The sequence below is a fragment of the Scyliorhinus torazame genome, chromosome 16 (assembly GCF_047496885.1).
Source record: "Scyliorhinus torazame isolate Kashiwa2021f chromosome 16, sScyTor2.1, whole genome shotgun sequence".
In the NCBI taxonomy this organism is placed as follows: domain Eukaryota; kingdom Metazoa; phylum Chordata; class Chondrichthyes; order Carcharhiniformes; family Scyliorhinidae; genus Scyliorhinus; species Scyliorhinus torazame.
In genome coordinates this window covers 63,365,639-63,379,119 of record NC_092722.1, presented here as the reverse complement: position 1 = coordinate 63,379,119, position 13,481 = coordinate 63,365,639, and the positions used below count along the sequence as shown (strand labels likewise).

The 13,481-nt window shown below is 45.6% G+C and overlaps 1 protein-coding gene across 2 annotated transcripts in view; it reads left to right on the top strand.

The window, feature by feature from the left end:
* LOC140392850 (ephrin type-A receptor 8-like) overlaps positions 1-13,481 on the top strand; it is a 504,074-nt gene that overhangs the window by 315,944 nt on the left and 174,649 nt on the right. For both annotated transcript variants that reach the window (XM_072478582.1, XM_072478581.1), the window contains exons 7-9: positions 1,303-1,370; positions 10,839-10,964; positions 12,142-12,327. In XM_072478582.1, coding sequence (XP_072334683.1) covers positions 1,303-1,370; positions 10,839-10,964; positions 12,142-12,327 — 380 coding nt within the window. The remainder of the gene's footprint in view (positions 1-1,302; positions 1,371-10,838; positions 10,965-12,141; positions 12,328-13,481) is intronic.

Here is a 13,481-nt window from a genome sequence, read left to right as displayed (position 1 = left end):
ATTTAGTCCTGCCCTTATGAGTGATATATTCCTTACCTGAGTCACAATAAAAGGAAGTTCGATAGGTCGACTGACACAGGTTTGATAAAATAATTGCCTGTGCTTAATTTTAAAAGTGCCTTTAATGGTGGATATTGTTGTAATATCCCTTTAAAGGGTAGCAGGAGACCATCACTAGTAGGGAAGTGTGTATTGTAATCCAGTCTCGTCTTCACTTTGGCCTGTGAGCAGAACAGAGCATAGATAGCCTTGCCTCTGATGCCTTCAAGCTTTCTACCTGTTCTCAGGTACCAATGCTGTTTTGATTGCTCAGTTAAATTAGGACCACAGTAGCGTAATGGTTAGGACACATGACTTGTAAGGCAGAGATAGGGTGATAAGGATTGCACGATGGCACAGGTTAGCACTGGTGCCTCACAGAGCCAGGTACCCAACTTCGATTCCGGCCTTGGATGACTGTCTGTGTGGAGTTTCCACTTTCGCCCCATATCTGCGTGGGTTTCCTCCGGGTGCTTCAATTTCCTCCCACAGTCCAAAGATGTGCAGATTAGGTGGATTAGTGATGCTAAATTGCCCCTTAGCGTCCAGGGATGTGCAGGTTAGGTGGAGTGGCCAATTTATGGGGTTATGGGGATAAGATGGTGGAATGAGCCTCGGTCGGGTGCTCTTTCAGAGGGTCAGTGCAGACCCGATGGACAGAATGGCCTCCTTTTGCACTGTAGGGATTCTATGGAACCCACAATGTTTTTACACAATACCTTATGAATGTCTGGTGCCTTTATATCATTAGTAAGATACAATAGCTATACGACTGAGTGAAATAAAAATTAAACAGGTTCTATAATGCTCAGTGATGTGCTTCACCAGATTAATGGCCCCGAGTAAAGATAGAAATTCACTCATGTGTCCAGAAATATTGATGTCCAGTTACAGGCACACATTTAGTTTAGATCTGCAAAAAACAATTCAGTGAATGAAGATTTACTTTGAATGAAAGCGGGCAGATGAAGAAGGCTAACTACAAGCTGATAACAACTTTGCTTTTTTGCTTTGCGTACTGGTTGTCTTTGATGCGAGATTGATTTTTTAAATTAATGAGTGTCAGAAAACTTTTTATTGGAAAACTAGTCACTCTTGAAAGTGATCGGTCCAATTCAAGATATGTTCAATCATCATACCATCACCAGAGTATGCAATTGTCACTGGGCAGTTCTTGAATCCTCTCACTTGTTACACGTAGGCAAGTATTCAGCTTCCCTCTGGGTGTAACTGTGGCTTTATAGAATTATATTTTTCTTACAGAAGATGTGGGTACAGTAAAGCATTTCAGGATCCTGATGAAGAAAAGATGTATTATCAAAATGGACACCGTAAGTACCAGGAGCAATAGAGTTCAATAAAACCGAAATGAGACCATTGAGACTGAATTACCTTTTGTATATTTTTACTGTCCATTTACATAATGCTGTAATATTCCCCACCTTTTTGATTTCTTCTAATAATATCATATGTCTGTGCAGGATATTGGGAACACGGAAATTTACAGAACTGTTAAACCATGACTAAAGGACAAGGGAGACATAAACACAAGCTAATAAGGAGCAAATTTGGGTCTGGTGCACCTTTTGGGGACGTTTAAACCGCTATTTAACGGCACTTGTCGTTTTTTTTGGCCTTGACGAGGAACGCCCAATCAAGACCACACTTCCATCATTTACTGCACTGATGAGCTCAGTATTCGCGGATCAGGGTGCCACCTTTCGAACCCCCCCTCAGTCACCCCACCATGCTGCAGTTATATTGGCCTGGATTCTCCACCGCCCACCACCGGTAGCAGGGGCCCCGATGCGGTGGAGAATCAAAAAATTAGGATTGGCATTGGGAGACCCCTCTGTCCCCCCCCCCCCCCCCCACCCCCAGGGACCCCCTTAACAGGAAGACCCTCCCGACCCTCTAATTGAAGGACTCCCCACAAAGACCCTCTAACTAGAGGGAGCCCTACAGCGACCCCCTAACCAAAGAAATAAATCTTCCCACAGGAACCCCCTAATTAAAGGAACCGCCACAGAGACCCCTTAACCAAAGGGACCCCCCACAGTGACTCCATGCCTAAAGGGACCTCCCACAGACACGCTAACTAAAGGGACAACCCACAAGGACACCTTGACTAAAGGCAGACCCCCACCAAGAAAAGAGACCCCTGTCTGGAAGCTAGAGAACAGTGACTGGGGCTGTAACACTTACCTGGAAGCTCCACGTGGACATTCCTGGAAGGAGAACAGCCACATTTCAACCCTTCTGATCCATTAGCTGCAAGTCATTTATTCATTTCTAGTAGTGGGCTGTGATTGACAGCTTCCACAAAACAGCTGCAGCCTTGATTCATCTCCTTTCATGGGTGAGTGACTCTTAAGTGCTGAAACCCCAATGTTTTCAAACATCAACCACATCAAAGAGCGGTAAGCACATTGCAATCTCACAGTTCAGAGGGTTTCTCCCTGGGAGGGGAGGGGTTCAGGGGGCTTGTGTTGGAGGGATCAAGTTGGGAGTCTTTGCTGGGATGGGGCTCCTTTGGCTGCTTTCTCCATCTGCAGCCTTTAAACCCCATTAAACAGTTGGTCAGTATGTAAAAGTTAAAGTATTCCCAAAATAAAGTGAAAAATTTCTCATCTGTACCGTTATACCATTTAGACAGTCACTCGTTATCTCATAAATACATACCCCTCACAATAAAGTGAAAATGTTCTTATCTACACCCCTAAACCTTTTAAACAGTAAGGAAGTAATTAAATATATTTTTCTCACAATGGAGTTAAAGTGTGATCCCATTTGTACCTCGAAACCCTATAGAAACTCTGTCAGTGTGCCAAGTTTCAAGGTCTGTGAGATGAAGGTGAAAGTTATGCCTCTAAAGAGGTAGAAACTTTTGAAGTGGTTTTCACACAGTCAATTTCATTGCCTTTTGAAGTATTAAAGGCAATGCGTATGACCAGGAGGCTGAATTCTTTGAACTGGACGATTTACGATGAATTTCACACTCAACTGCCTGCTCAAAGCATCGTGGTTTACAGCTCACTGGAATTTCAAAGGGCAGAATCAGATTGTTTATTGTTATCCTTCTACGAGGATCCATTAAGTCAGTGTAGCAGCTGTTTCTCCAACCGCATTTCTTTTACGAATCTGCCTCTTTGTTCTCGAGGAAAGAACAGCTGTGGGCGCTGTCCCTTCACTTTCTACGAAGTGCTTGAGAACAAAGAGGCAGAGACATTTAAAAAATTGCGGCAATTGGGTAGAGCATCCAAAGAGGCCCATCCCAAGGAAGGCCTCTGACCAGCACAAGCCTCCCTGACATCCACCTCCCAGGAAGGGACCCTCTCAGCACCCTGGTGGAAATTATTGGTAGGTCAGCTACCACCTTGCCACTCCTCGGACTGCTAGCTGTCAGGTCCACGCTCCTCTGGACTTGCACCCATTCAGGCCAACGGGACTCTCGGCTGAGCGTGTGTTGGAACATCCCATCTGGCTGGTGAATGGTACGTCCCATCCGGCAATGACATGCAAAATAGCTTTACTGAGCTATTTGTATGGTTCCACAGGGTTGGGGCGGGAAGCCCGGCTGGGTCATCGGGAAACCCGCTATGGCTGGCAGGGCATGCACGGAGACTCACCACTGGTTTGTCACCCGGCCCAAATCTCCATCTGATCGGGTTCCTGATCTTAACAGCAGGGAATGGAGAATCACCTCAGGTGTGTTCAAACAATGAGAGGGCTGAAACTGTCGATAGACCAATTGATATTTTTAATTGATATTTATTGTCACATGTACCGAAGTACAGTGAAAAGTATTTTTCTGCAGCCAAGGGAAGGTACACGGTACGTACATAGTAGACAAAAGAATAATTGACAGAGTACATTGACAAGTGGTACATCGACAAATAGTGATTGGTTGCAGTGCAGAACAAGGGGCCAAACAAAGCAAATACATGAGCAAGAGCACCATAGGGCATCATGAATAGTGTTTTTACAGGGAACAGATCAGTCTGAGGGGGAGTCTTTGAGGAGTCTTGTAGCTGTGGGGAAGAAGCTATTTTTATGTCTGGACGTGCGGATCTTCAGACTTCTGTACCTTCTGCCTGATAGAAGGGTCTGGAAGAGGGCAAAGCCTGGGTGTGAGGGGTCACTGACAATGCTGTCTGCTTTCCTGACGCAGCGGGAGGTGTCGACAGAATCAATGAGAGGGTGGCAAGCTTGTGTGATGCGTTGGGCCGAGTTCACCACACTCTGCAGTTTCTTACGATCTTGGGCCGAACAGTTGCCATACCAAGCTGTGATGCAGCTGGATAGAATGCTCTCTATCGCACATTTGTAGAGGTTTGTGAGAGTTGATGCAGACATGCCAAATTTCTTGAGCTTCCGTAGGAAGTAGAGTCGTTGTTGGGCTTTCTTGACAGTTGCATCAATGTGAGTGGACCAGGACAGACTGTTGGTGATGGTGACCCCCAGGAACTTGAAGCTATCAACCATCTCCACTTCAGAGCCATTGATGTATATGGGGGGGGGGGGGGGGGGGGTGGTCGCGCTACGTTTCCTGAAGTTCCTTAGTCTTTCCAATATACAGAGAGAGGTTGTTTTTGGTGCACCATGCAACCAAATGATCTATCTCCCTTCTGTGGTCTGATTTGTCGTTGTTTGATAGACATCTCACTGCAGTCGTATCATACACAAACTTATAGATCGAATTGGAGTTAATGAGTCCTTCTTTAGCTCTTGTCCTGAGCAGGAGAGAGACATCCTGGGCGACACGGTAGCACAGTGGGTATCACTGTTGCTTCACAGCTCCAGGGTCCAAGCTTCGATTCCCGGCTTGGGTCACTGTCTGTGTGAAGTTTGCATGTTCTCCCCGTGTCTGCATGGGTTGCCTCCGGGCGCTCCGGTTTCCTCCCACAAGTCCCGAAAGACGTGCTGTTAGGTAATTTTGACATTCTGAATTCTCCCTTAGTGTACCCGAACAGGTGCTGGAGTGTGGCGATTAAGGGACTTTCACAGTAACTTCATTGCAGTGTTAATGTAAGCCTACTTGTGACAATAAAGATTATTGTTATTATTAAATTTGATTGTCGTCACCCTGTAGAAAAAAAATCTGAGAAGTACTGAATGATGAAACAGATGAAACGCTCTGATTAACTCAATTATGGCACAATGCTCAACCATGCAAGTCAGGAAGCTCCCAGGCCTAACCCCTGATCTGATAAGCTAGCTGATCGCAGCAGATGTGGCAAAGTAGAGGATTGAAGTAGCCAGTATTTCCTGTCCTTTTTAGCTATCTGATGGGTCCTGAATGAAAATGCATTCTGATTCCAAATGAATACAGAATTAGATTGAGCCATAATGCCACCCTACTTAAAGTCAGTGTCTGTTCATAAATACGTGTGTGTTTCATGGGCTACTGTTTATCACTCCCCTCCAGAGGGCAGTGCTCCGGCTGCTCCTGTAGTTCCATCCTAGGAGCCCAGTTGCACGTCCCCATTGTGCCAGCTTTCCCTGCCTCTGAAAACCCTCGGTTTTAGTGATCACAAAAATCTCTACAGCGCAGAAGGAGGCCATTTGGCCCATCGAGACTGCACCGACCCCCTGAAAGAGCACCCTACCTAGGTCCACTCCCCCACCCTATCCCCGTAACTCCACCCAACCTGTGCATCCCTGGACACTAATGGGCAATTTTAGCATGGCCAACCCACCTAAACTGCACATCTTTGGGCTGTGGGAGGTAACCGTAGCACCTGGGGGACACTCATGCAGGCACAGGGGGAATGTGCAAACTCCACACAGACAGTCACCCAAGGTCGGAATCGAACCCGGGTCCTTGGCATTGTGCTAACCACTGTGCCACCGTGCTGCCCCTACTTCTCCACAATCTGGGCTGAACTTAATTCTAATGGCGGTGGCCCAGACAGTGGGCCAGGAAACAGGGGATGTGGGAACAAAGTAAATGAGAGCAGGGGTAGGCCATTCAACCCCTCGAGCCTATTCTGTACTTCAACCAAATTTTAGCTTATCTTCTACCTCAGTGCCATTTTCCTGTACTATCCCCATTCCCCTCGATATCTTTGATGCCTATTGATCTTTGTCTTGAATATACTGAATGAGTGTCCACAGCCTTCTGGGGTAGAGAATTCCAAAGATTCACCAAGACATTCCTGCTCATTTCAATTCTAAATAGCTGCTCCTTAGTCTGAGACTGTGTCCTCTGGTGAGAGACCCCACCCCCATCTATGGGGAACATCCTTCATGCATCTACCCCATAAGAATTTTGTGTGTTTCAATGTGATCACCTCTCATTCTTTTGAATACCGGAGAATACAGCCCCAATCTCCTTAATCTCTCCTCATTGGACAATCCTGCCATCCCAGGAAGAAGCCTGGTTAACCTCCGTTGCGCTCTTTCTATGCCTTGGTGGTTTCTGGCAGCTCTGGTGTTGGTGCTCTCGCCCTTTAAAGGCTGAGATCCAACCTCCAAGAGATACCGGACAATCAGAGGACCAGCAGTTCTTTAGTCCCAGCAACACCACTGGGAGTGGTGGCAACCGCTGGAACTGCACCCAGTCAGGAGCAGCAACAATGGAACAGGCCTCGGAACCCAGATGTGTGAGGTTGTGCTCATTGGTACCAGTCAGGTGGGCCATGGCAAGGGAGGCTTTGATGCTGAAGGCAGGAGTGGGTGTTTCCATATGGGGGCGTTGTAGTGGCACCTACTGCTGGGTTTGGCTGCGAAGGAAATATGGCCAGTCAAGGGGATACTGGTAAAAGAGTTGTTTTCCTATAAAACTCATTGAAGGGTTTATTCATTTCAAGCACAGGCCAAACAATTCACGAAAGACAAGTTGAGGCTTAGTCCTTACTGTAATATGGATTCACTAATGAGAAGACGAACACTAAAAAGACAGCACACAATGGGCAGAATTCTCCATTTTTGAGCCTAAGTGCAGTGGCCAAAGATGCAGAGCCTAAAGGAGTGACTCCAACGCCACCTTTCCCACTGATCAGAGTGGCAGGATCCCACACCAGATCCTATGCTTGGAACCTCATTAATTATGTACAAGCGAGTTCCCGTCCAAGTCTCCAGGCGGGCCGACAGCTGATTCGTCCACCTGCCGTCAGCTGACTGGTTTGAAGGTCACAGCACCATATATAACCAGCACACTCGTATCCCAATTCCAGATCACCTGTCTTCACCAGACCGTGCAGGGTGTCAGCAACCCAGAGGGAAAAGGCTAATTGCCTCAAGAGGAAAACTGTTCCTCGATTAGATCACCCTCCGCCTGAGCCCATCGCCTGCGGGATGACCATGTCCCACTGGGATCTCTACCCACCACATCTGGAGTCTTCACGCATCTCCTTCCAGTAAACGATGCGGTATCCCTTTGATCACCCTGTTTGTGAGCTTATCATGCAGCTTTGTCGGGGTCCAGCTTCCCGCCCCTCTGACTCCCTTCTGCCTTCCATTGTTTGTCTTCTTCAGCCACCCCCTTACCCGTCTGCCTACTATTATGAGCCCTCGCCCACCCCACCCCATTTCAGATTGTTTCCTTTGTCTTTGTCAGGCTACACAACCTCCCCTAGTTGGCTCCTGCTAGATTCTCCGCTCCCGGCCACCACCAAACACGCTCTTTAATAATCTTTTGTATATTTTAGAACTAGTGCCTTAGTCTTCTGTAGCATTAACTCGAGAACCCGACTATTTGGTGGGGGAATACATTTCTGAAGAGTTTTTATCCGCAACCTTACAATATCCACAAAATTCTAAATTGGCTTTAATTTATTAAAAATGAAGGCAATAATATCAGCTGACTCTTTTGCTTTTGGGAGATAAACTATTTTATTTTATTCTATTTAAGCATCTTTAGGATCTCACTTTCCCTACTCACAGTTGAGAGGAGTTAACTGAGAGACTGAAATTGTCCCAAAAGGAGGTAAGCATTGTGGTTATCTCATGGTATGGCGCCCAATGGGCGGGATTTATGAACCGCCCGTCATGTGTTTTTCGGCAGGGGAAGCGACCCATCAGTGGGATCTGCCAGTCCCGCCGTTGTCAACGGGAAAGACAACACCCCTCGTCACTGGGAAACCCATGTACTGGGAAACCCATGCGCCCGGAAACCTATGTGCCGGCGTGGGACCGGAATTTCCCGCCACTATGAACAGCCGTTAAATCCCGCCTAACGTGTTTCTGAGTTTGATACATAATGCCATATTTATATCCTAATACATCTTTTAGATTCAGTATCAAAGGAATATTTTACTGACTGTGGTAATAAGATGCATATTTAAGTCTCGAGAGACCGTAAGTGCCCTTAACAAGCTTTTGAGAAGCTTAAATCACAAATTCCCTCAATACAGCATTGAGGTTAAGAACTTTCTAATAAAATTCATCTTAAAATCTTAGCCAAGGTTAGGTCATAACAAGATGGCAGTCACTGTCAGAATTTATTAAGTTTTAAAGATTTGTTTGTCTAAGTCTCTCTGCTCCACTACTCCCTTTATAGTTTTAAGTGAATATCCGCCTTTCAACAATAAATTTTATCCTTTGCACACAGGAGGTAATTTAGCCTATCACGTCTGTTCCGCCATTCAATCAGATCATGACTGATTTGTAACTTAACTCCACACACCCATCATTCATCCATACACTTTGTCATTAGAATTCTGTAAACAAGTTGTTCATTACTCAAGTCTCCAAACCAGTGAACTCAGTATAATTCCTGAAATGGTTAACAATTCATTACTTCAGTTGGGCAGTTCATCTGGTGACGAGTGAACAATTGCCTCTTGACTAAATCAGGGAGGGATGGCCTTTCTGCACTGACTCGCTCTGTTCTTCTTCTGCATGTTCAACAGTTATGTCGAGTTTTAGACACGGTCACACTCTCTCAGGTAAATGTGCCTCTAGTAGTGATCTGATGAGCATAGTCAACATGGCATTATGAATGAGGAAATCATGTCTAACACACCTTTTGGGGTTTTTGGGGCTGTAATCAACAGATAAAGGAGAGTTGGTGGATGTAGCCTTCTTGAGTTTTCAGAAGGCTTTAGATAAAGTTCCCCACGGGATGGTGTCAGCAAAATTAATGCACATGCAAAAGTAGGTAGCCTTCTGGCATGTATTGAGGATTGGCTAACAGGCAGAATACAGAGAGTAGGAATAAATGGGTCATTCTCGCGTTGGCAGACTGTGACTAGTGGGGCACTTTGGGCCCCAGCTGTTCACAAATGTATCAATGAGTTGGACGTGGGCACCAAATGTAATATTTCCAAGTTTGTGGATGACCACAAAGCTAGGTGGGAATGTGTGTTGTGAGGAAGATGCAAAGTGGCTTCAAAAGGATTTGGAAAGACTCAGTGAGTCGGCAAGAACATGGCAGATGGAACATAATGGAGAAAAATATGTGGTTATCCACTTTAGTAGAAACAATAATGTGCAGTGTAATTTCATAGAATCATAGAATTCCTACCGTGCAGATGGAGGCCATTCAGCCCATCCAATCTGCACCGACCCTCCAAAAGGGCACCCTAGCTAGGCACTATCCTCGCAACTCTGTGACCAAATCGTCACATCTTTGGACAGTAAGGGGCAATTTAGCACAGCTAATCCACCTAACCTGCACATCTTTAAAGTGTGGGGGGGGGGGGGGAACCAGCATACCTGGAGGAAACACAGGCAGACATGGGGAGAATGTGCAAACTCCATACAGAAAATCACCTGAGGCCGGAATTGAACCCGGGTTCCTGGCGCTGTGAGGGAGCAGTGCTAACCACTGTGCCGTGGTGCCACCTATTTCTTAAATGGCAAGAAATTAGAAAGTGTAGATGCACAAAGGGACCTGTGTGTCCACATCAATCAGTCACTAAAGGCTAGCAGCAAGCTATTAGGAAGGCTAATGATACGTTAGCCTTTATCGCAAGAGGATTTAAGTACAGGAGTAGCAAAGCTTTGCTTCTTTCTATAGAACCTTGATTAGGTTGTACCATGTGTGCTGTGGTTCCCTTACCTTAAGAAAGATATTACTGTCATAGACGGAAGGCAATGAAACTTTACCAGATTTATTCCCAGGATTGCAGAACTGTCCTATGGATAGAGATTGGGAAAACCAGGCTTGTATTCTCCTTAGTTTTGAAGAATGAGGGGTGATCTCGTTGATACCTACAAAATACTGAGAAGGAACAGGCAGGAGTAGATGCAGGTAAGATGTTCCCCTTGGTTGTGGAGTCTGGAACCAGAGGGCACAATTTCAATATAAGGGGGAAGCCGGTTGGGACCAAGTTGAGGAGGATGCTTTTTACCCAGAGAATCTTTGGAATTCTCAGTCATCGAATATGTTTACAGTAGAGATTAACAGATTGTAAATACCAAAGGGATGTGGGGATAGTGTGGGGAAAGGCATTGAAGTGGATGGTCAGCCATAATCTTATTCACTGGCGGAGCAGCCTTGATGGGCTGATTGGCCTACTCCTGTTCCTATGTTGCTGCATTTAGTGTTGAACTGTGCTCATAAGGGCCATAAAGCAGATCAAGATTTGGAATGAAGATTGTTGAAATTACCCTTCACTGTTATATCCATATAGCAGCACTGTGAGAAGGCTCATGGTATGTTAGCCTTTATTGCAAGAGTTGGCTTGAGTTGGATGGCTCATCTAATCCACTAAGATTTGTCTACAGAGTTAAGAATGGAGATTCATCATTTGTTCACTTTTTAAACTTGAATCTCAAAGCAAATTTCCCACTAACTTTACTGAATTATTCCAGTCAGCGTTTTCACTTTATTTTAACGTTTGTTCCTACAGTCAGATTTCCAGACCCTAAGATTTACGTTGACCCTCACACCTACGAAGACCCAGGCCAAGCAGTCCGCGAATTTGCCAGAGAAATAGAGGCGTCGAGAATAAAAATTGAAAAGGTTATCGGCTCAGGTGAGAAGTTTATTTTATTTTCACAACAGAGGAGCTCCTTTGAAGTGTCACGTGCGAGTCTATTGTTGGAACATTGAGAAGGCAGTGTCTGTTGTCCACCCTAGTTCCACCCAGAGCATCTGTGGTTAAGTAGATGGATGGTAGACAGAGGGTATTATTGTATTTGCCACCCAATAGTCTGTTCCATTGACTTCAATCCTTCTTCAGCGATCACTCGCCAACAAGTATGATTGTCTGCCTGAGCAACTCCATGTTACCGGTCATGGGTTCTGTGGGTTATTGCATGGCTGATGAGCCGATCCACGTGTCATATCTTCGATTGCACCCTTGGCAGGTGTGTCTGGGAGGTGGGATCGGTCCTTGGACTCGAGGTCGCTAGTATTCATTTCTCAAGCTCCTTTTCTGGACTTCATTTTGCCGTTGGGTGTCCTCGAAGAATCTTGTCCCTTCAATCAGAAGGCTCCTCCAAGTAGGTCTCTTCTGAGAAAGAGTCTCCCAGGCATTAACGTCGATGTTGCATTTTATGAGGTAAGCCTTCAGGTTGCCTTTGAAATGTTTCCTTTGCCCTCCTCTTGTTCGGAAGCCTTCCTTGAGCTAGGTGAAGAAGATTTGCTTTGGCAGTCAGGGCTCTGACATCCTAAGCACATGACTGGTCCAGCAAAGTTGATTTCAGATGACCTTGACCTCGATGCTGGTGCTCTTGGCTCCTCCAAGGACACTGACGTTAGCACGCGTGCCCACCCAGCTGATGCAGGGAATCCATATCAGACAGTATTGATGGTACCTCTCCAGGGCCTTGAGGTGATGTCTATGCGCAGTCCAAGTTTCTGAGCTGTATAGAAGAGTCGGAGAACGACTGCCTTGTACATGAGGACCTTGATTTCAGCATGGATGTTGTGCTCGTCAAAGACTCTCATCCTTAGGCATCCGAAGGAAATGCTCACGGATTGGATACGATGTTGGATCTCTGCATCAATGTCATCCTTGGATGAGAGTGGCTCCCCAGGTAGGGGAAATGTTCCACGTTTGGGAAAGTTCCTCCATTGACCCTGATGGAGGGGGAGACCGGAACTTGCCCTGGGGCAAGATGCCAGTATAACAGACTGTCAATGTGATACCAGCCAATTAGCACTGATGACCTTTGGTCTTTGGCTTTCACTGCTTTGTTATTCTGCAGGTGAATTTGGTGAGGTGTGCTATGGTCGCTTGAAGCTGCCGGCAAAGCGAGAGATCCCTGTGGCTTTAAAAACACTCAAATCTGGATACACGGACAAACAGAGACGGGACTTCCTGGGTGAGGCCAGCATCATGGGGCAATTTGACCATCCTAACATTATTCGCCTCGAAGGAGTTGTCACCAGAAGTAAGTACGAGAGTGGCAGTAGGTTTGTGACCAGACATTGCTTGATTTACGAGTGCAGGTAGCTCACAGTAAAATACTTACTGTGCATGTGACGGATGTCTTTCAACTAGGAATTTCTTCAGAACTATTCCCAAGGCAAAGTTCGGGTGATGTTACTGCCACAGAGCAGAAGCAACTCTCGAGGAACCTCTGGGCCTTAATGTGTAGCTTGAAACTTGCTCAAGAAATATTATCATTACTTTGAAGATTCATGGGACTTCTGGCAATCACAGAGTTGCTACTGATGGTATGAATGAATAAACCTTGTATGAGGTAATCTGGCTCAGAATAATTTTGGAACTGATAAATATTTAAACAACCTGACCTCCAATTAATTGTTAAGAGAGCTGGCAAAAGGACCAGAGAGGGATTGAATTTTTTTTTACACTGTCAGTCATTAGAATCTGGAATGCACTGCCTAAAAGGGTGTTGGAAACAGACTCAATAATAACTTTCGAAAGGGAATTGGATTAAAAAAACACGACAAACTGGGAGGGGGTGGGAGAGCTAGCAATGCCTTGGTTGTCCGAATGGCCTCCCGCATGATCCTAATATTATGTAGGACTGTCCGCTGAGGAGAGATTTGGTTGACTGTGACTGCATTCACTGGAATTTAGAATGAATGAGAGGGGATCTAATTGAAACATATAAAATTCTGACAGGCCTGGACAGACTAAATGCCCTAATTCTGCTCCTATTTCCTATGCTCCTGTGTTAACTTCTCAAATTAAATTTAGCACTTGTCCATTTTGTTCCATTTTGTCCCTCAAGTGGTAATTTTAGACTGTTTGTGATCTTACTGCCTCCCTCACCTGGTGATGATGCAGATCATAAATTAGCTGGGTGCTTCTTGGCATTTGGAAACTTAAAATGAACAATTAAGAAATCATGCAGCAGCCAAACCTCTCGAAACCTGCTCCTTGAGCAAAACTCCCTTCACAAAACAGACATGCTCCCTGCAGACGCAACGGGATGTACGGTGAGATTTTAATACAATGTCTGTTGTTTGCAGTTTCCATTACAAATGGAACAACTAAACAAAGCACGCGTTGTTCAATATTCCCCTCACCAGAGCTTCACAAAGACAGCGGGTGATCAATCACTCATACCTTTTT